This window comes from Xiphophorus maculatus, chromosome 10 (genome assembly GCF_002775205.1).
Source record: "Xiphophorus maculatus strain JP 163 A chromosome 10, X_maculatus-5.0-male, whole genome shotgun sequence".
NCBI lineage: Eukaryota > Metazoa > Chordata > Actinopteri > Cyprinodontiformes > Poeciliidae > Xiphophorus > Xiphophorus maculatus.
In genome coordinates, this window is record NC_036452.1 from 10320899 (window position 1) to 10343973 (window position 23075).

General features: G+C 37.1%; 1 protein-coding gene across 2 annotated transcripts in view; it reads right to left on the minus strand.

Annotated features, from left to right (window-relative positions):
- Positions 1 to 23075, minus strand: part of mta3 (metastasis associated 1 family member 3) — a 37614-nt gene that overhangs the window by 9185 nt on the left and 5354 nt on the right. Inside the window, exons 3-18 of one of the 2 annotated variants that reach the window (XM_023341042.1) lie at positions 19883 to 19976; positions 17941 to 18067; positions 17708 to 17771; positions 16667 to 16784; positions 16441 to 16543; positions 15560 to 15659; positions 15056 to 15244; positions 13926 to 14000; positions 13130 to 13188; positions 12903 to 13021; positions 11796 to 11953; positions 8833 to 9055; positions 5481 to 5573; positions 5215 to 5376; positions 4118 to 4149; positions 3918 to 4036 (exon numbers count right to left, since the gene is read on the minus strand). In XM_023341042.1, the coding sequence (XP_023196810.1) occupies positions 3918 to 4036; positions 4118 to 4149; positions 5215 to 5376; positions 5481 to 5573; positions 8833 to 9055; positions 11796 to 11953; positions 12903 to 13021; positions 13130 to 13188; positions 13926 to 14000; positions 15056 to 15244; positions 15560 to 15659; positions 16441 to 16543; positions 16667 to 16784; positions 17708 to 17771; positions 17941 to 18067; positions 19883 to 19976 (1835 nt within the window). Of the gene's footprint in view, positions 1 to 3907; positions 4037 to 4117; positions 4150 to 5214; positions 5377 to 5480; positions 5574 to 8832; positions 9056 to 11795; positions 11954 to 12902; positions 13022 to 13129; positions 13189 to 13925; positions 14001 to 15055; positions 15245 to 15559; positions 15660 to 16440; positions 16544 to 16666; positions 16785 to 17707; positions 17772 to 17940; positions 18068 to 19882; positions 19977 to 23075 lie in introns of both variants that reach the window. The other variant, XM_023341043.1, reaches the window with a different exon arrangement.

Consider the following 23075-nt stretch of genomic DNA (forward strand, 5'->3'; position numbering starts at 1 on the left):
ATATATATAAATATACATTTTATTTTTGAAAAAACATAAAAAATTATGCATTATTTTTCTTCCATTTGACAATTATGCATGAAAAAAGGCCAGGCATGCTGCAGGTGTAGCAACCAATTTTTGTGGCAAAAAGCAGCATGAAAGCAGCATCAGATATATTTTTATTTTTTTAATGAATGCATGTTTTCAGACATTACACTGCAAAAACACAAAGTCTAACTAAGCATTATTTGCCTTGCTCCTAGTGCAAATGTCTTATTACACTTGAAACTAATTTAAAAATAACTTTTCGGCAAGATGTAGGAGCTTGTTTAAGTCAGTAATTCCTTAATGTTGATGGAAAAAGTACCGACAGGAAACAAGCATAACTTATAATACAAGAAAACAGCAGATTATTTCACTTATAACTAGTACTTTTTAGTAAAAATGTTGAAAGGTTACGTCTTTGTAAGTTTTGTCTTACTAAAGTGTACTAAGATTCTGAAAGTTATTGTTTATTTCTTTGAAAACAACAATGACTTATTGGTTAGAGATCACATTAAACCTGTCATCCATCAGTTCTTACTAATGTTTATGATTAGATTATGAATATTCTGCAATTTGCATGAGTGAATAAATTTCTTCTTAGTGAATAAAGAACCAAAACTGGCTCCAGCTCAGGCGCCACATCCTTGTAAATCCGACCTTATGCACAACTTTGTGTTGCTCTACCTCATAAAATCCCAATAAAATACATTTAAATTTGTGGTTTTACCAAGACAAAAAGCAGAAAAGTTGAGGCTGTCTGAAAGCATTGTTATGGCATTTTACATATTCCCAACATGGATCAATAAACATCACATAAATAGATTTTTATCTGTGTGGACTGAACTGAGTGAGTGAGTGTGTGTTCTTGCATAACAAAGTCTAACTCAATCACTTTTCATTTAAGAGGATCTACCAGGATATAAAGAGGAAATCGACTGTGTATTTTAACTACGTGTCATAAAAAGTCATTTTTTTTCTGCATCACAGAAGGAGTTACGCCATTAGCTTTCTGGTTCTACATTCTGATTTTCGTCCAGTTAAATTGCTTTACAATGTTTTTCACACAGCTTTGTTTCTGAAAGCACAATGTCTTCCCCTTCACTGCGTAAATGGGAAAAATCTCCCATCGTTTCTCTCCTCACCGCGACACAGTGTGTTCTTCATCACGCCGAGAGAACAGAAAAGAGAGAGAGAGAGCAGCTTCCACTCATCCTTCATCAGCATCAGACCAGATCTTTTATTCAGGAAGGCATTAATTGTTACACTGCGAGGCTGAATGACAGGCTAATATAACGAGCTTTACAGGCTCTGAGATCGATGCCGACTCTGTCACACACCAGCGCACAGCACAGTGAGTGAGTGATGCATGTGAGTGCAGCCACGGTTAATGCGGTAATGATATTTCCACGCAGGGCCGCGACCGGTGCCTGGCTCCATCTGCACTCAGTTAGCTGCTCTAATTTTAGCCGAGGTGGTCCGAGGGCAGGCGGCTGCGGGGGCCGGGTGCCGTGGCTCATTTAGATGTTCCCCTTAATGGGGGAACATCTTTCTTTGGCACATACAGGAGCTGAAAACTTTGATTAGTTGAAGCCATCCACACACAGGACAGATGGGGTGTGTGTGCGTGGACGTGTGTGTGTGTGAGTTTGTTTCTGTGTGTGCAGGGGTGGGCGTGTGTGTGTGTGTGTGTGTGTGTGTGTGTGTGTGTGTGTGTGTGTGTGTGAAGAAAGTAGAAAAGTATATTTCTTCAAACTTCAGATTCAGTTTCAATCAACCCTTCACCAGTCCATAAATTTTCCTAATAATGATCATAATAACAAAGACAACAACTACACTAACAATAACTTATTATTAATAATAATAATAATAATAATAATAATAATAGGAGTAGTAGTAGTATTACATAATATAGAAAAAAGGACATATTAAAAAGTCAAAAAACACTTTTTAAAACTGTTATCAAAAAAGTCTTAACATCCAATAATGACAAAAGAAAAATTCAAAAGTAATAAAATAACAAATTCAGTCCAACAATAATAATTACCACTATTTTTTATATTTTTTTTTAGTATTTTTTTTCTTTGCTTTTTTAAACTGGTGTCATGAAGTGTTAACATCCAAAAATGACAAAAAAAAAAAGACAAAAATGCAGAAAATAATAAAAAAGCAAATTTGTGTCCAGGAATTTCACCGCTCACTCCAAAAACAAAATCTCACCAAGTACATCAAAATTAACTCACAAGTAACTTTTCAGCAAGAAACAGGAGCTTCTTCTAAGTCAATCTTTTCTTAATATTGATGAAAAAATAATAGTTATAATGAAATGTTCTGCCTCTGGCAGATTATTTCATTGACTTTCACTAAAATCCCAGAAATTGAACTCTTAACATGTCATGAAAGCAATCTTCAGTCAGAGGCCTCTTCAGAATTGTTGCAAGACTGACTGCTACTGCACCACTATCCACAACTCTTGGAGATTTTTGGACAATTTGAATTACATCAACAGTCAGTTTCCCTTTGGGATAAATACGGTACTTTTCAATTTGAATTAAATGCAGAAAAATAAACAAATACAACAAATTTTATTTATTTTGTACCTATTTTTGTAACCTTCTTTAACAATGTGATGATTTAGGAAAATAAATATCCACTTGTGTGTTTATGCAACTCTTGTTTTTATACAACTTGGAAAAGCCGGGGAAGCACCAAAAGCTAAAAATTGCATAGCAGTTTATAAATTCATAGAAAACAGAAAAGACTCCTTATCCAGCCTCCACTTTCTTTCTTTCTTGCTTGGTTTCCTTTTTGAATTATCATTAACTCTGCTGAGAGCTCATGCTTATTGCTGGTTCACCCAGACTTGATTCAGTTTGATAAACCAGAATCATCCTTTGTGGCCTGCATGGGGTCTTTCACGCTGCGCCGAAACGCATCGAGCTGCTCTGGACTAAAAGCTAATGTCACACCCTCACGATGACGAGCGGCTGCTCAGCAGCTGAAACGATGTTGATGCATCACAAGCTGCGCTAATGGCATGAAATGGTGCTCATTTTCATTCTCCTAAGTGGCTGAAGTGGACATTTTGAGGGCAGAAGAAAGCGGAAAGTGATCGAATGACATCAGTGGCAGAAATCCATTGGGTAAACACGTCCATCCTTCACCACAGTCTTGTGAAAGAGAGACGCTGAGGAGATCACGAGATTAAAAATTAAGCCTTTTGTTCTGGACTCTGAAATTGTCTAGGTAGGATCTAGAGAGTCAAAACCGGTTCCGGGAAGGTTTTATGCACATTAGAGGAATGGGGAAAAAAAGAGAAAATCGTGATACAAAGTAAAAAATGTGTTGATCCCACCTGACCTTGCTGAAAATAAAATGATGCGACTCACCAGCTATTTCTGCAAACTTACATGACTGACGAGCATCTCTCCAGATATGATGTCAAAACCCAGGAGATGCAAGTCCTGAAGAAACATCTCCAGTTTCCTGTTGATGATGTTTTTTTACAAGTGGTTTTTTTTCTCCTTAAGGTTTAGTTAGCATGATGACCTTTACGACCCTCTCTGGTGACACCAAGCAGCCAAACATTTTGTTTCTTGATTAAACCAAATGTAGAAGCTTAGAATTTTTTTTGGTGCCGATAAAAAGTATTCAACCCTTGGATGTTTTATTCTACTTATTTATTTTCTAAATCAATCATGATCAACAAAATGTGTCTATTTTGCCAAAAAAAAAAAAAAAGAAGATAAAACATCCAAAGAAGTAAAGACTTAATGAGCAGTGGGTCCTCACAGAGGTATCTGTTGTGAAAATGGGCTTTACAAGGTGAGAAATGCAAAAACACACACAGAATAATGACAATCATGTGTCATTAAAGGGTCACCTTTGCTTACCTGGTCTCCCGGGTAACGAGGAAGAAGCTGTCATCGGGAGCATCGATCCAGTTGGGGCGTCTCTTGCGAATCATTACTCCTCCTCTGGTGTTTCCGCTGCTGCTGCTGCGGCCGTTGTGCTGCAGGAAAAGGGATTTACGAATGTTTTATTACGACAAACAGCGATGGAGATGCGAAGGAAAAACAAGACGTTCACTTACGATGAGAGGTCCTCCTGTTGAGCCGGGGTTCTCTGCAAAATAAATGGTGGCACAAGAGTAAATATATATACATACATGCACAGTTGAAACCAGATGTTTACATAAAAAGACACAAACATTTTTCTCTCACAGCCTGGAGTTAAATCAGGCCAAACTTTTCTCGTTTTAGCTTTAGGTAGGATTAGCAAAAATTATTTCTATATGCTAAATGCCAGAAAACGTGATGGGAATATACAACTCTGGAAAAAATTGAGAGACTACTGCACTGAACCCCATTGGTTATTCCACCAATTATTGATTTCTGAACTCTTCTTGAGTGAAAATATTAGTATTGTTGTTTCTAAATGAATATTAACTTGTTTTCTTTGCATTTTTTGAGGTCTGAAACCACTGCGTCTTTCTGGTTATTTTGACCATTTCTCATTGTCTGCCAATAAATACTAAACTTTTGCTTGGAATTTCAGAGACATGTTGTCAGTAGTTCATAGAATAAAAGAACAATGTTCATTTTACTCAAACATATACCTATAAAACGTAAAACCAGAGAAACTGATCATTTAAAGTGGCCTCTTAATTTTTTCCAGAGCCATATAAATATATATATGTAAGCTTGTATGTGAAAGATTTGCTGTGTGTGAATTCAAGAAAATGACAAAAAAAAAAAAAATCATTTGTGCACCAAGTTCTTAATCTGACAAAAACACACCAATTAAGTCCTTAAGGTTCAAAGTTTAAGTTTCTAAACACACATGTACAAGGAAAACTCAATTGTGAATCTTTTTTTTTAGATGAATTTATCCATCTTTCTCCTTTAAGCTGCCATTAAACACTACCTTTTCAAATTCAGGCAAAAAACAAAACATTTAACTTGAATAAAATCTATCAGATTAATGAACCAAGAGTCAATGGTTGAATGGGTTTTGCTAGAATTAGCTGAGATGGCTCCGCTTTGACCAGTTTAGTAGCAAAAGTTAATTTAATTAATTTTTATAAACCATTAAGAGAGGGTTTCTCCCCTTCCATCTTCTACGTTTTTGAAATTATCTCAGATATCCTGATTTGAAAAACAAAAAACAAAACAAACTCCTCCCATGTACCTGAACGCCTCTCTGGGTCAGCCCTGCTGTGGTGGTGGTAGCTGCGTTTTCCCAGCATGCCGTGGGGTCCGTGCGGGAGAGAGGAGAGGAGGCGGCGAGGCGGAGGCGTCTGCAGGCCTGGGGTGCGGTGGGAGCGAGGGGCGTGGGCCATGGGCCGGGACTCTGGAAGAGACACCACACACTGGAGCTGCATGAACTGGCTCGTTCACACCGCCTGAATAATTGATGCTCAGACGCAGTTCGGGTGTATCTTACTGAGCGTTTACCTAGAAACTGCAGGACACTGGTCAGAGTGCTCCTTTGGGCCGCTCTGGTTTTGGGTAGCCGGGTCCCCTGCCCTTCTGACACCCTTAACATGTCTAAACCAAACACACACACACACACACACACATATATCTATATATGTACACACAGATCTTAGTATCGATTCCCTCTAATTAATTAGGCGTATTTACGATGCATGAGCGTGAAAAACCAAAGCTGAGATGTGGATCCATGCATACATGCACACTCAGAAAGAAATGCCTTGCAAGACATGTAGATGAAAAGGTGAGGGAATCACAAAAGGTGCTGGATGTGCATGAGAGTGCATGCATGGGGGAGGATGGCTGGTGTGTGTTCCTGTAACTGCTGATGGACACGAAACAGACACATGAAGCACGAGGACTCGGAGGAAATGCTTTCAGGACTGACTTTTATTGGAGATGTATCCCTCACATTCACACAGTTAATGAAAGGAAAACCAAAAGAGGAAGAAAATGAGCGGAGAAGAGAGGAAGACAGCAAAATTATGTCTCCAGGATTTACAAGACAGACGAGGCTTCAGGATGGTTTCAAATGAATATTGCATGATCTGGACAGAGGACATGAGAAGGCGGTCCGTCCTACGGTGGGTGAGATGGTGATGCAGCAAACACTTCATGTGCCCTGCAGAAGTATTCATACCCCTGTAATATTTTCACATCACAACCACAGGTTTTCATTTTACTGGGATTTTATGCGAGACTAACAAAGCAGTGAAAGGAAAATGGATTCGTATATAGAAATATAGAATTCAGTATTAGTAAACAAGAGTTACTGTATGTGTTACTTAAGCTCAAGTTTAAATCCAGTTGTTCAGTGAAGGTCTCAGATGTTTAATGGACATTAGTAAACTACACTGCAAAAGTAATTTCTTTGTTTCTAGGTCAAATATTTTATTACACTTGAAATAAGACAAACTAATGTAAAAGTAACTTTAAGCAAGATACAGAGATTTGTTTTAAGCAAATAATTCCTTAATATTGATGAAGTACTTGTTCTATTGGCAGATAAATGTCCAATATTATAAGTAATTACAACATGGATTATTATTTAACTGTTTAGCTACTTGTTGCCAGTGGAACAAGTACTTTTGTCATCAATGTTAAGGAATTATTTACTTAAAACAAGCCTTTATATCTTGTTCAAAGTTACTTTTAGGTTAGTTTTGGCTTATTTCAAGTTTGAACTAGAGACTAGACCAGAAATACTTTGTAAGATTTTGTGTTTTTGCAGTGTAAGGAGCACAGTAGACTGAAAAAAAGAGAATGGAGCATTAAAATTAAAAAGCTGTGCTAACTGGTCACAAGTAATTGAATGAAGTTTGGTTAACTTAATTTATTTACATTTGTTTAACTTGACAATAAAATAAATAAATTAACTTGGGTAAACTTAATTTGATTCCTTGTAACCTATTAACACAATATATTTAAGTTGGATCACTTGTTCTGTTTTTTCAGTGTAGATGGGTCAGAATAAAAACTGTGATTTCCTTTTTCCCAGAAAGTCAGGTTGACTCCTCCAGGGGAGAAACTCAGGCTATGTTCACACTGCAGATGCTTCAAATTGATTTATTTGTTTTTTTTCTGAAATTAAATTTTAAAGTTTTTTCTTTGCATGGTCGCTCACATTACTTTAAAATGTTGCCTATATCTGACTTCAGCGTGAACTGTTTGTGGTTTCAAACTGACCCGCATGCGCAAAAGAACAACGACGACGTCTCAAACGCTATGGAAGTAGATTAGAGCCACCAAAAAATTTTATTCTGTCTTTGTCTCCCTCAGAAATTTGGCTTTAATGTCAAAATTCTAATTCTGTATCAATCTGTGTAGAAACACAAATAAATAACTAAACATTCTTGTGTGTTTGCTGTGACAGCGTATTAGGACCATAAAAAAATAAGGGGTACATTTCCACACACACACAAAAAAAATTTTATCTCAGAAATTTTCAAGAAAAAAAAGGGGAAATTTCTGATCTTCAAAAGTTGAAAACTGCAATATAAAACGCAAGCATTAAAATTATTCTCAGAAATTTGCTAGAAAAAAAAAACTTGAAACTCAAGATTTCCTTGATTTTTCAAGAACATTTTTGAGATTAATCCAAATATTTCTACACCAGTGTTATGTCAGTCATGTTGAAAACCTACGTTTATCCACAGTAAGTAACTGTGCTGCTGGTGCATAAAGAAACATTTCTGATTCTGAGATCAAAGTCAGAATTTTGAGAAAAACAAACAAAATCTGAATTCTGAGGGAGAAAAAAAAGCAAATTCTGAAATTAAAATCAAATTCTTTTTTTATGACCCTGACCTTTATCCGTAACACTCTGTAACTTATAAATGTCCAGAAAACATTTATAAAGTGTCTATTCAATGGAGGCTGGTGAATGTTTCAGCAGGTGATAAGAAGAAATTTTACAAATAAAGAGTAAAATTCTATGTTCTGGTATTTTCTTTGAGTTGACCCATCTCTCTGAAGGCGCATGGGAGTGTTGGGTTGAGCTACCTGTAGAGCCATCCTACAGCAAGAGTAAAAAGTAAAAACAACAGACTGATAAATGAGGCAGATTACCAAAAACAACTTCAGATAAAATCTAGATTAGACTGATGGTGATTGTGCTTGAATTGTAACAGGAATGTGAAACAGAACCAGAGGTATGAATACTCAAGAGTCCGTCCAATCACAGTTCATCTTTTCCGATACAAATAAAAACACACAGTCATGAGAAAGGAGATGCATGAGCAAAAGAAACAAAATGGTGGAGCTGAGGTTCAGTATTTACAGCCAACATTTACGTTTGAGTCATGACAGCACATATGGCGCCATGCAAAATAGAGCTTCTTACTAAAATACATTTTCTCTACATGTAACTCCTGTAAAGATACGGCTCAGACAACAACACGACCCCTGATGGAAGTTATAACATCGTTACTTATATGAAGATTCTCTGTTGTTGTGTTCATCGTGTGCAGGTGTGAGTGTGTAAAATGAATATTTTAACCACTAGATCTGAATTAAAAGATTAAAACAACAGAAAATGAACAACAACAACAACAACAACAAAAAAACGAATGAAAAGATGATCAAAACTCAGTTATGAGGACAGGCAGTCTTTATTGGAAACGGGGGGTGGGAGAATACAAAAACAAAATAATAATAACAATAATAATAAAAACAGAATGAGACAAACGAGGGCAGCGATGGTGGTCGATGGTGGGGAGGTTGGGGTGAGGAGAGAAGAGGAAGGGTGGTGTGTGTGTGTATGTGTGTGTGTGGGTATGTGGCAGAAGTTAGGAGGAATTGAAAGAGCTCTTACACTCCGCCTTTATGGCCCCACAGTTAATGGGGACAAACGGCCGGCGCGCAGCGCGGCGCAGCCTGATGATGTCCCGGCACATGTGCCGAGCCAGTTTGGTGAGGCGGGTGGCCTGCAGCAGGAAGGCCTGCTTGGTCTTCATGGAGGACTTGGGACTGCCGCTGTTCCTCATCGGTACCATGTGGTTGGACTGGCGGGGGACGTGACTCCTGGAGCGGGACTCCTGGACGGACAGAAGGGGAAAGAAACGGTCAGGCCGCCATTTTGTCACCTCAAACTGTACTAAAGTCTGTGGTGAGCAGGTCAGAAGGCTTCAAAATTACGGAAAAAAGTCTTACAGACTAGGATTAAAATAAATTAAGTTGGTTTTATTAGTGATTTTCTTTTACAGAAACACTGATTCCTGGGCTCCCACATATTTTTCACGCCACTTTTCTCAGACTCAGATTTAGTAGACAGATGGATGGATGGATAGGTGGGAGTCGATAAATAAACACATTGATGGACAAATTAATGGACAAATAAAAATAGAGTGAAGCATGAATAAATGGCAAGAAAGATGGATTGATGATGAAGAAGAGACTGACAGAAGTATGTAGAGAAACTGAACTGATACCATTTAACGGATGGATGGATAGATGGATTAATGGATGAATTACAGAAGGACAGAGGTATGAACGGATGGAGGGATGAACAAATGGAAGGATGACCATAGGACACATGGATGGATGAATCCATCTGAAGGACAGATGGATCAATGGATGGATGGGTGACAGAAGGACGGATGGATGGATGGCAGTGGGATGGATGAATGGGTGAATGAATGGATGGATCCATGGATGACGTATGAAAACATTTCTATGCACCAGAATTAAAACAGTTGCTTCTTCTTGTTTGTTTTTTTAGAAATGCAGCTCTTTATCACTTTAATCCAACAGGGAATAAGGACTCAATCAATCCAGATTATTCCAGATTGAAGTCTGTGTTGGAACGCTGTAATTTAATCTGCCACTGGAAGCTGTGAAGCTCTTAAAAAAAACCAACTCTGAGCATCAGAAACAACGATAATGTTGTTCCATCAGAACTAAAACAATCACATCCATTACAACCAGGGCTCCCAGTATGCCACAGCACTAACTAATACCACTGATACCACTTTTGAATACAAACGTATCTCACATTATGTTGACCTTCATTTAGTCTATGCAAATGAAGCTGCAGTCCTCGTCTAAGAGGCTATTTTCTTTGCTACAAATGGTCAGCTTCCTCCATTATAAAAGGCCTTGAGAAACCATGTGAACCTATTAGCATCCAATATGTGAAACTCACTACGATATGCTGCTAGCTCGCTGAATAATTGATGCTAACTGGAGATTTCACAGACACACTGTATCGGCACATTTCACACACTTACAACTGAATGATTTCTGCTTATTCTACATGGATTAAAATCTTTTCGCTTTGCTCCAATTCTTCATGTAATGTTTTTTATTACAAATGGCCACTACTTTGATTTTTAAAGCTCATTTTGTTGATCTAGGACATTTTGGGTCTGGTTGTGTCAGAATGCAGGGTTTCCCCCCAGTGTTTTATAAGCCTGGCAGGTCACCAGGCTTTACTTGTGCCTCCATCAGGTTAAGCATTGCTTATTTATTTAAATCTTTTTAAAATGTTTGGATTTTTAAGACAATACTTAGTGTTCAGGTGTTAATCTTCCAATAATACACAATTATTAAGTGATATTTTAAAATTTAAACATTTTTTAACTCAAAAATACGACAGGCCGCTGGATGAATGACTGCCGAGCGCCCCACCCCGGGGCTTAGCAAGTTTTCTGGGGGAAACGTTGGAATGTATAACATAAAAACACCTTTAGCTGTAAAAGCTGTAAAATATTAATAAATAGCACTGTCTTCAAGATGCATTTGATAAATACATCTTAAAATTAAAAAATAATGAACATTGTTTTTGTCATTTTTTTGTAGTCAAAATGACTGATTTTGTGGTGCTAAATCAGAAATACTTGCAAGAAATTTTGCTATATTTGAGCTTATATATGACGGTAAAGGTGACTTTCAGTTACTTGCTGTATCGATTATTCATATTTGACACGAAGTAAAGGTGAGTATGAAATACTGCCACCTGCAGGTGGGAGTTAGCAGTCACTTAAACTTGATGTTTTTAACTGTCCTTTTGGAAAATTTATAATAGGGCAAAAACGACTAATTGAATTAATAGTGATTAATCGATTATTAAAACAATCGTCAACCAATCATGTAATCAATTAATCGTTAACTGGAATATGCAGTCTAAAAAAAAGAGGTCATTTGATGAAAGAAAGAAATTCAGAGCAGTAATTAAGCCAAAACTGTAAAAAAGATATCAACATTTTGCACTCAAGACAAAAACACTTTTGTCTGTTAATTTATTTAAGCAAAAATTACTCAAGTGGCAAAACTTTAGCTTCCTGCAGTTTGGATTTCATAATTAGGAAAGCTATCAATTTAGCATTTTAGGCTACAAATATGTATTTTGTCATTTAAAATTGTGTTATCTATTTGCATCTTTTAATACATATTGTATAAAAAAATGGCTTAAATTAAAGAGCTGCAGAATGTGCCATCTATTTGATCAAATTAATCATCAGAATAATCAATAATTACTAAACTACTAATATAAATAATAATAATAACTATTACTTATTTCAAACGTTAGTTGCAGACCAATTTGCAATGAACTTACATTTATGTATCAGCTTGAAAAAATGCGAGGGTCTGCTGAGTTTGTGAGAATCATCACAATCTCAATCGATTTTCTGTAACTTAGCAGAAAACCAATAAAAGCTGCTTTGACTTGCTTCCTTTTATGCCTCCCTCTGGAGTCTCGAGGGCCACATGAAATGTTTTGGCGGGCCAGATGTGGCCCGCTGGCCTCCAGTTTGTTACACAAGGTCTTGAACTTACATTGCTTGCAGGAGTGGGGGAGGTCCTCTCCTCTGGGGCCTCGGCTCTGCTTGGCATCTTCAGACCGCCGTACTTCTTCCAGTACATCCAGCAGGAAACGCACAGGCGGCACTGCATGTTGGGAGGCCCCCAGGAGTACCACTGGGCCGACTGCATGGCTGCTCAACGCACAAAACGCAACGAATCCTGTTAGCGCACTGGAAAAATCAACATCTGTCCAAAGCGCCTTAAATAATTCAACTGTTATTTGAACTCCATTAGGACTCGCACGTAAACATCTGAAACGCTGTTTACACAGCTGGCAGGACAAAAGATAAACTGGTTTTAAGCACAAATGCATTTCAAAAAGTTAAAATATGTCAATGACTCAATTAAAAATCTAGATTAACCACTCACAGGCCGATATTTTAAGCAATTATTTTTGGTAACTTTTATAATTAGAGCCAACAGCTGCCAGACTTTTTCCTTTCATTCAACTTTCAGTTAATATTCTTACATACAGCATTCTGAACAGCTGCCAATTAGGGTTGCAACTAATGATTATTTCAATAATAAATTATTTTGGTGATTAATTGGATACAAAAAATTGGTGCATTTCACAGATTTTTCATGTAGCCACTTAAGCTCATTTTATAAAATATTAGAAACACATTAAAAATATTCAATTTATGCAAAAAAAAAAATTATTTTGTTCAAAAAGAATTGAGTTATTTGTATTTTTTATGTATTTACAGTATTGCATAAAATACACTTAAGTGGTTAAATGAAAAATCAGTAGAATGTGCCAGTTGTCTTATCCAATTAATCGATGAACAAACAAAATAAGAGAATAATTGATTAATAAATACTGGTTATTTGTAGCCTGAGACTAAAATATTCCACTACGGATTCTTTATAAAACAACTTAAGATGTTAGATATTTATTTTTTATGTAAAAAGAATAATCATTTTTTCAAAATAAATACATAAAAACTGAATTCAGGATTTTTCTTTTTAAGCCAAATACGTCCTCATCAAAAAAACAATATTCTGCCACCCAGCAGAAAACTGAAACATTTCTTGGCGTTTTGTTCTGAAGCCGGGTTCATGTGGACAAACCAAACTTACTGTAGCAGCTCTCGCAGGCTCGGCCGCCTCCCGCTGCATGGAAGGCCCCGGGGCCCGCTCCGTTCACAGTCGCCATCTTACCGTTGGTCATCGAGATCTGGTTGGGGTTGGGTTTGTTGCTGTCGAGATAAAGAGCGATGTGAAAACGCTGCACTTTCAGTGCATACAAACTATGAAAAACATTTAATTTTACATTTTAATTTGAAGAACAAATGAAGGAAACTCACTATGTGGGGATATAAACCTGCTTCAGCTTGCTTTCTGCCTCAGCTGCCTTCAGTCTCTTCTGCTCATGGAAACACAGAGTGAATGTATTCAATAGGAAATCAAAAACAAGTCGCTCTGAATAGAAACAATACACGATCATCCTAAATTTGCTTTTTCAAAATGCCTAAAAAAAGTTCCATCTCAGATCTTCCGTTTTCTGTGAGTTCTCGCTCAATAACTCAAAATCTGTGAGAGATTAAAGATACAGAATTACAAATCTAAGCAATAAGACAAAAGAAAACTTTTCCAAACTGGGTAGAAGCTCATGTTTTACATTTATGGCTTTCCAAAGTCGTAGACATCAAATTTTAGACCAAATTTCTACCCTACGGACTTTTAAATTCAGTTATACAGGCTCGCAAAGTTTAATACAAGACATAATTTAGTTTGAAAAGTTAAAGCTGAAGTTTTCAAAGTTAAACTCGAATCAATAATCCCTCCCTGGAGGTGAGAAACTACATTTGGAGCCTTTTTGTTGAGAGATTCTGTAAAGGAAAGCACAGAAGACGGCGAGCGTAAATGTAAAACCTTCAGGTGGCACAAACAGCTTGGCTGCAGGAAGAAAGTTTGTTTTGAGTTCACTATAAGCTGCTTAAAAGGCTCCCTGTGGAGTTTTTATTCATTTGTAAAGGGTCCTGATTGTTTTCGGTCTTGCATGAACACGGTAAATATAATCTGTAATTTCACACAGCAGCTGAGCTAATTAACACCGAGAAGCTGAAAATCTCCAAACACAAATCACTGCAGCAGCCTCACCTGTTGCACATATCTGTCTGTGGTCTTCCACATGTAGTAGTACTCTATGATGCTGGTCAGGGACTTCCATGGCAGCTTCACGACGCAGGAGGAGCCAAGCACATAGTGAAGGTTGGAGAGGGAGACGGAGAGCAAATTAATGATATTAATACCTCATGTTCCTGCCATCTGGGCGCAGAGCGTTCATGTTTATTCATGAGACGTCGTGACCACACAGGCTGGGAGCTACTGACTTCGCTCGCTTCGGGCCGCAGACGACACGCACGCAGTGATTCACATGCTTAATAAGTATTCATGAGCACCTGCTGCAGCCGCCCTAATTCAATTGTATTCTGGTTGTATTGTTGAAGTTCAATTAGAGAGAGATTAGAAAATGAAAGAGTCGTCCAGATGAGGATTGAGAGGGAAAATTGCAAAATTTGCACGTTCAAAAAAATTTAGGGATGAAACACTTAATCAAATTATTCATAACGAATTGATTATTAAAATACTCGTCAACTAATTTAGTAACTGGAGTATACAAACTCAAAAAAGGCTACTTGCTTACAACATACTCAGAGCAGTAATTAATCCAAAAATGTACAAAAGACATAGATGTTTTGCATCCAATATAAATAAAAAAGAACACCTTTATCTCATCATAGTTTTAGATTCCTCTGGTTCAAATTCTGTTAAAAAAATCTTCAAATAAGCACCTTCTGCATCCATTTATTAATCGATAAAGACAAAAAAAAGTCAAAATTAAGCAGAAAGAGCTGAGCTTTTCGAGGTATTTTTTAAGCTGCAGATGTATCCTGTGCTACAAATTATCAAGCATGCACTAAATTAATGCTTTAAGTGCATTTTATGGCAATAAAATATTTATTTTCTTATTTAAAAAGGAACTTAATTGTTTATTTTTATGTTTGATGTTATTTCTAATAATGTATAAGAAAGATCTAAGATTTAACAGATTAACTGATTAATTGTCAGAATAACTAATTGTTATTCTGCAGCCCTAATAAAACTTAGTCTGTGCTCTGTTTAAAATCTGCGAAAGTTTTGAAGTTTCTCACAGCAGATCAACTTTAAACTTGCACATAATTAACACCAAAGTCGCAATTAAGTAAGAAAACGAAGCAAACACCTACAAAGTCTTGTCGGATGTCGTTGAAGTCTTTCCCATATTTCTCCAAAGCCTCTTCAAACATGGCCGCTTCCGAGGCGCTCCACTCCTCCATCTCATCCCTGCAGAGCACCGGGCCGCCCGCTGGGACCAGAACGCTCAGAGCGCTGGACAGGTCGTAGTTATGACGATGCAGCGTGTCCATCGCGTGGAACTAAGAGAGAACAAGGGTTATGATGAAATCCTATTTAGGAAGCAGCAGCGTGAAAGAAACAGAAGCACCATTTAGAGCTTCTTCTAAAACATTAAAACACTTAAAACAACTTGCAGGGTCCTAAATAGAGATGCTAATATTGAATGCAACAGAAACTTGAGCATTTATCCAAACATCCATCCCAGATACCTTAATCTGATTTTGATTGAACTCAAAGTGCTTAAGAGTGCATCTCCTTGATTGAAGCATGTTTAAAGTGAAAATGGTGGGTCGTCTGACTGGTGCGTCTCCAGAAAGAAAGCGTGCATGACTCACCAGTGTGATGTCTCGAGAGGCCGCAGCTGCGCTCATGTGCAAGCTTGGTTGTCGAACTGAACTGCTGCAGTCCAGCGCTCGGGCAAAGGTCCCAACCGCTCTGAAAAAACCCAACGACAAACAAGAAACCCGTGAAATAGAAGCAAACAGGTAGAATTTCCCCAATTTTACTACAAATGCGGAAAACATGTACACAAATAAGAGCACCACTACTTTGATGATGAATTTTTACTCAAGTAAAAGTTAAAAGAGAAAAAAAGTAGAGTAAAAAAGTACAAAAATCAATCATCTAATATTTAAAAAAAATACAGTATCAGACAGACCAAAATGTGTGGACATTTTGGCCTTTTTAAAGTACCAAAATGAAAATAATTCATATAAATAACATAATTACAAAATCTAGCAAAAGAAACATTTTTCCAAATCAGTTTCTTTCAATATAAAACTTAAAAACTGCAAGACTGTGTCTGGTGAATGTTTGGTTAAAATATATTTGCTCTACATTCAGTAAAATTACTCACAGTGGGTAACTTTACCCAAAACTTACTCAAGTAATAGTAGCAATACTTTATAACAAAATTACTCAAGTAAAAAGTACAGTGTAATAAAAATACTCCTAAAAGTAAATTTTTTCCAATAGGATACTCAAGTAAATGTAACTAGTTACTACCGAACTCTAAGCACTATTCATCCAGAAATATGCTTTATGTAAAACAGGTTATAGTTGGAACTACATTTGTTCTATAAATGTTTAAATTTAATGAGAAAATTAACATCAGACATAAGAAACAGCTTAATTAAGCCAGGATGTATGATCTTTCTGACACCAGATTGGGTTTATGTGACCAGGAGGCAGCAATCCGAGCAGAAAGGTGACCTACCGCGCCACCACTAGGAACTGATCTATCTGTTTGTCGGTCAGAGGACACTCTGGATCCCAGAGCTTCTCTTCCAGTTTGGACTGGTCCCTGTCATCTGCCTCTCCTGCAACACAAAGGAAGCATCTTACAGAGCAAACTGGAACATGATTACTTCAGAGAAAACAAGAAAAGGAAAATAATCGGCCAAAATGTTCAAGTGAATTTCAAACAATAAACTGCGACGTACCCTCCTGCAACATTTCAGGTACATCTGCCTGAAAGCGCGGTCCCACTCGGATCTCTCCCTTATCGGCCAGCAGGGTCTTCTGAGTCGGGTCGTACACCAGCGAGTAGAAGAAAGTGTCCTGAAGAGGAGAAGAAAGACGTCACTTCATACGGCTGCTCTCTTCTGTCAAATCCATGAAGCTACATAATCAATACAGTGCCAGACAATGTGGAAAAAAGAAAGAAAATCAACACCTTTCTGCAAGAAAAGAGTGGCTACATTTAAAAGCAACTGATAATTTGTCAGTAAATAAGAGGCGAGAATGTTTGTAGCGATTTATTCATTTAGCAGACATTCTGAACTAACTGAACCAGTTAGTTCAGCCCTGAACTAAGTAGTTCAGCCTTTCTTGGTCTTAAGTTATCCGTTGTCTGAACAATCTGGTAATGTTGAATAAAATCTAATTATAAACAACTAACTGGGTCATTAGGGGATGTTAAGTCAAGTCTTTGAAGACTTAAATTATACATGCCATCTAGTTTATCTATAACAACATGTAGCAGTAGGTTATGAATTCAAATTGTAATCTATGTAGTTAATCCAGAGATCCACTGGTGACCAGAATCAAAACAGACTAAAGCTACGTTCACACAGCAGCTGAATGCGACACAAATCCCAGTCTGAACCACCCAATTCAGATCTTTTCATGCACAATCTGATTTGCGTCACTTTTATATGTGTTACTAAGTCAGATACGTATCCAATTGTTTTCTGCGTTATAATTCTACACCGGCAGAAGCCAGACGAAGTACATCCAGATGTAAACAATGCATGAAAACTACAATTATCAAACAGAGTTTACCGTGAAAACAACCTAAATGAGGTCAAATCTTTATAGGTTTATTTCAGCTTTTCATTTTGTGAAGCTAAACCAGGATAGAGTCAAATAAATTAGTTTAAAAGGAATCTAAAATTAGGAAAAAAGATAAGTGTGGTGCGTTATTCCATGATGTTCAGATCAAGCAGCAGTAGCAGACGTCGTTTTCCCCCCCTTAGGCTTACCTCTTTGTCAAGGTATGAAAGAACGGCTTCGGTCTCGTTCAATAATGCGACGCTGCACTTCCCCCTGATGGAGAGGGAGAAAGGGAAGCACACACCATGTAAAACATATTCAAAGGAAGTGGCCTGTAATGCATTTGTGGCTGAATGACTTGTCCACGTGTGCTGCCTGCAGATGACGAGCAGCGCGGTATAGAAAACGATCTGCATGCGTGTGAGAGCTTGTCTTTTAGTACCTGATGTGTGTCGCAGGTAGACTCTCATACTGTCGGGAGAGGAAGAGCTCTCTGTGACGAAGCTGGTGTTTCTGTTTGTCTGTGAGCTCGGTCTCTGTTGGGTTCTCCTTCTCTTCTTCCAACTCCTCTGCAAAAGGCACAAAGAGAAGAGACCAAATCAGAATAAACACACCAAAGAAACAAGCAGGAGGAGGAAAATAAAACAAATTCAGGCCTAAGGGATGAATTTTGTTTTGTTAGATGAAAAAAGTGCTTCAAAATCAAAAACTTTCACTGGAATTTATGCAAGATTAAGAATGGACAAATGTTCGGTTTTTGAAGATTTAATTTTTGGAAAATCTGCATTTTTATTTTCACCAATAAACTCTTTGGGTTCCCATAGATCATGTCAGTTCGCCCAAAATCCACCGTCTGTTTCACAGCTTCAATTTATTTGGACTTTGAATTCAAGTCAACTCTGACAGAATATTAGGATCAGGATAAGATTTTATTTTATTATTTTTTTAAATAAAGTCATGATGTTACAAGAATACAGTCAGAGTAATACAAGAATAACGTCCTAATATTACAAGAATGAAGTCGCAATATTTGGATAATGAAGTCGCAATATTTGGATAATGAAGTAGCAATTTTATGGGAATGCCAACATCAAAAATAACAAATTATTCAAAATTTTTTCTTATTGAAACGACCGGTCCGTGCGACTAAAAAGGTTGGGGACCGCTGATCTACAGCACCGTATCTATCCATAAATACTGGATTTGCTGGCTCGGAGCAGCTATGATTATGATTACTATCAGTTATGCATTAAGCCTGATTTTTTTTGTTTTGGTTTCAGGAACGAAAGGTATTAAACCAGTTTAAAAACAGGTGAGCTCATTGCAGAATTTTCCATTTCCTCCATGATGGAGCTTGAACACAATGTTCTGAGTGTAAAGGAGCTGCAGCTGCTTCAGGGAGGTCTCTAAAAAATGAAGTTAGAGGAAGCGGAGAAATGTAAGAAGCCATTTCAAAGGAAGCCTTATTATCTAAAACTGCTTCACATATTACAGACATATCTGTTTTGATCCGTCTGCCATGGGGCCTTCTGGAGAAGGAAATGTTGTCACCCTTCTGAAAATCTCAGTAAAGATTTATAAACCAACAGAAAAGGCATGCAGGAACTGCAAACACTGAATGTTAACGTAAGAAGTTAAAGATCATTAAAATATGGAATGTTAGTGGAATTACGTGTAACTGCAGAGCTGTGTAATTCCTACTGCTCTCATATAGAAGGGATGAGTCAAAATCTAATACAAATATTTAATAATTTATCAGGCTGAAAAGGCTCCTGTATCGTTAATATAAGCCAACCTGATTTTTTTTTCTCTCGAATATTGAATTATGTGGTGCTAAAGTTTATTTTTCTAACTGATCTTGAAGAAAAATAAAGATATTGTATTATATTCTAAGGTAGAATATAATCTTACTGAGCAATAATCTGCATTGTAAATGAGATATGTTGTAATTCTTGTTTGATGGTGAGTATAAGTACACCACTATAGGTTATATAAATGTATATGCTTTACATTGTTTTAAAATATATTAAAAATAAAAAAAGCATTTATTCTGAAGGTGTGGTGGCTTTTATTTTGCCATGGTGCGATCAGTTACATGTAGAGGAAACCTATGTAGTGCTTTTTCAAATACAGGAACTTTAAAGTGCTTTACGCTACATTCACCCATTCATACACTGATAGTGGTAAGCTACATTGTAGCCACAGCTGCCCTGAGGCAAACTGACAAAAACGAGGCTGCCATTCAGTCGGCGCCACCATCAACATTAATACACAACGTTCAGTTCTGCAGTTTATATTCATGCACTTCTCTAAAGACAAATTTCATCTGCAACCGTTATTCATATTAGTTTAAGGTCTGAAAATGGTCCGAGCCAGCGACTCACTTGCGTGTTTATCTGCGAGCTGGATGAGGCTGTGAGAGATGTCTCTCCTTCTGTAGAAACAAACCACCTTGGCCTCGACATTCCCACTGGCGGTCTGAAATAAGAGAGAATGAAGATCAAGATTGGCATGAAGAAATGCGTCAAACAAGCCCATCTACACGACTCCAATTTCCCAGAAGAACCATCTCCTTTGTGCATCCGTCAAGTTGAGACAAGCGGGAAAGAACAGTAACGGTTAAAAAAAAAAAAAGATGATTGATTTATTGTCACGTTGTATAATTAGTCCAACGGGTGGACTGACAAGTATTAAATGGCAAAACTGATGCTGAGTGATTTAATGTGGGAGAATTAAGGTGCATCTTAATAATAGAGAAAAAGTAATTTATTTCAGCTATTCAAACTCACTGGATGAAGTTGGGGTTTAGGTTCAGAAGTAACAAGTCTGATTCATTTAACTCAGGGGCGTCAAACTCATTTTTGTTTTGGGCCAAATCAACATCATGAATGCTCTTAAAGGGCCGGTTGTGCCAGAACGTATTGATAAAACTTGTTCACAAACTGTTAAAATATCAATAAATCCTTAAAATGAAGTAATATTGAACAGATTTTTAGTCCTTCCAGGATATTACAATTGTTTTGTGATTTTTTTGCGATACAAATCGAAGTGTTTGTGGTACTAATTTGGAATTATTTGCGCTTTTTTATGTCTGTAAATGCAACTTTTTATTACTCGCTGCTTAGATCGTGGACTATAATCTGACATTTAGGCTGAGACATCTGTTTAGTACATGTAAGAAAGTTTTGACAATTTTTATGGAAAATCTGCTATAAACTACCAAAGTGTAGCGATTTGTTGATTTTGTGGCCCACAGGCCTCGAGTTTGACACACAATTTAAACCATTGTTTAGATTTTACTGATGACATCTTAAAGTCAGTTCAGTTTTTTTTTTACAAAATTATTAGTGCTAAATTAGATCAACGAAGTAAGGAAAGGGTGTTTTTAAATGTTTTTTACAGAGCTAGCAGCCTTTCTCATTGGTAGCTGGACAAGAAGAAATGCAGAGAAAGGAAGAAATGTAGCAAATGTCTGAAACTGGAAAAGCTGCAGCCTTTGCATTCAGATTGTCTGCTTCATCAAAAGGTTTTGAACAAATTTGATAGTCTACACCAGTGGTGTCAAACTCATTTTCATTTTGGGCCATATCAAAAATCTGAATGTACTTAACCCTCCTGTTATATTCCGGGTGAAACTGACCCTTTTAAAGTTTAAAAATTTTTTTTAAATGGTTGGAAGTTGTTTTTTTTTTGCATGAAACTTTTTCTATTTGTCTTAATAGGTGAACTCTACATATAAATTGAAAATTTACTCATTTTGCACATTTGTACCAACCCATAGGTCAACTTTTTACATAGACACAGTTCGGATCAATTTGACCCGGCAGTCAGGTTAAAGTGCAAAAAAAGTTTTAAAAATGTCCAATTCTTTATGTTTCCTTGCAGCTATGAACCATATTTCACCACACACACACAAACACAACACACCACACACACACCAAGACACACACAAGCCCACTTTCTCACTACTCTCTTTACTTCACAAGGAAACTGCGAGAAAGCAGGTTTTCATACAACTTTTGACGGGAATCTTTTCTGTTCCCATTGACAAACTCCACCCACACTGAGTGACACTCAGTAGAAATGGAGGAAAACATAAATACTCTCTGCATGACTCATTTATCTTGATTTTAATCAGCCGGTCAATTTGACCCTGAACAGTATGTGTGTCTCAAGTTCAATTATAAAGATCACCAATTGGGAAAAAAAAGGTGTAACATAAATTTTTTTTACCAAAGATCAATTTCAAGGAAATTATAGTTTTTTTGTGTCTAGGTTTTTTTCAGCGGACATTAAAAATGTAAATTCCATTTTTTATGTCCAAATGAGTAAATGAGTAAGTTGTTGTGATTGATCCTTAATTTCTGAGAAATAAAAAAACATCATTGCACAAATATTGATTGAAATATTCTGTTTTGTATCTGTAATCAGATACAAAAATGATTTGGAGGAATTTTTTGGTTTCTGACACGATAGCATTATTAAACACTCCCCGGGTCAAATTGACCCACGAACATTTTTTGCTGTACCCTACAAACAAACACAACAGGAGGGCTGGCTGGACTAAAATGTATTAATAAAACCAAATAAATTGCTAAAATATCAATACAAAACTGCTTGTTTCAGCATTCAATAAGTGTAATATTCAACATCTTTTCACATTGATCAGTCCGTCCAGGATTTTGCTATTTTATTGTGTGTTTTTGCTATCAAAATCACAGATTTTGTGGCACTAATTCAGAAATATTTGTAAGGAATTTATACAATATTTGAACTATATAGATATGATGTTAAATGTATGATGCTAAATGTGACTTTTTGTTAATTACTCTGTCGGTCACGGACTACAACTTGACATCAAGTAAGGCTGAGGCAGCAGTCACTTAAACCCAATATTTCTGGACAAAAATTCCACAAAATGTGGGGATCGGTTGATTTTGTGTAAATTTTTCGGATTTATGAAAAACTGGAGGGACGTGTTGATGTAATTTGGAGTTTAGAGGGCCACATAAAAGGCTACAGCAGGCCAGATTTGGCCCCCAGGCCTCAAGTTTGACACAAGTGGTCTACACCAGTGTTTCCCAACCCTGGTCCTCAAGGCACACTGTCCTACATGTTTTAGGTTTCCCTGCTTTAATGTGCCTGATTCAACTGATTGCAGTTCAACAAATGCCTGTTAATCAGTCATCAATTGAAATCAGCTGGACTGAAGCAAGGAAATTCCTAAAACATGCAGGGTAGTGCGCCTTGAGGACAGGGTTGGGAAACACTGGTCTACACCATCATGCAGTCCGTTGCCGAGTCGATAGTAGTCAATCACTGGAACCCTCCCTGAAGAGGTCAAAAAGGTCACTGCTGAAACTGCTGGCTGTTTAAAGTGCTCTAAGCATAACAATGGACAGTTTTGTGGAAGAAAAATTGTGCAAAATCAACAGGGAGAGTCACAATTTTGAGAGGATTGCAAATGCAAAGCTCATTGAAGAGTTTGAGGACGATTCATTAAAAGTGGCTTTATATATATTCAGGTCCGATTTATGTGATATTTCACTTCTCAATAAGAGAGAACGACAGAAACAT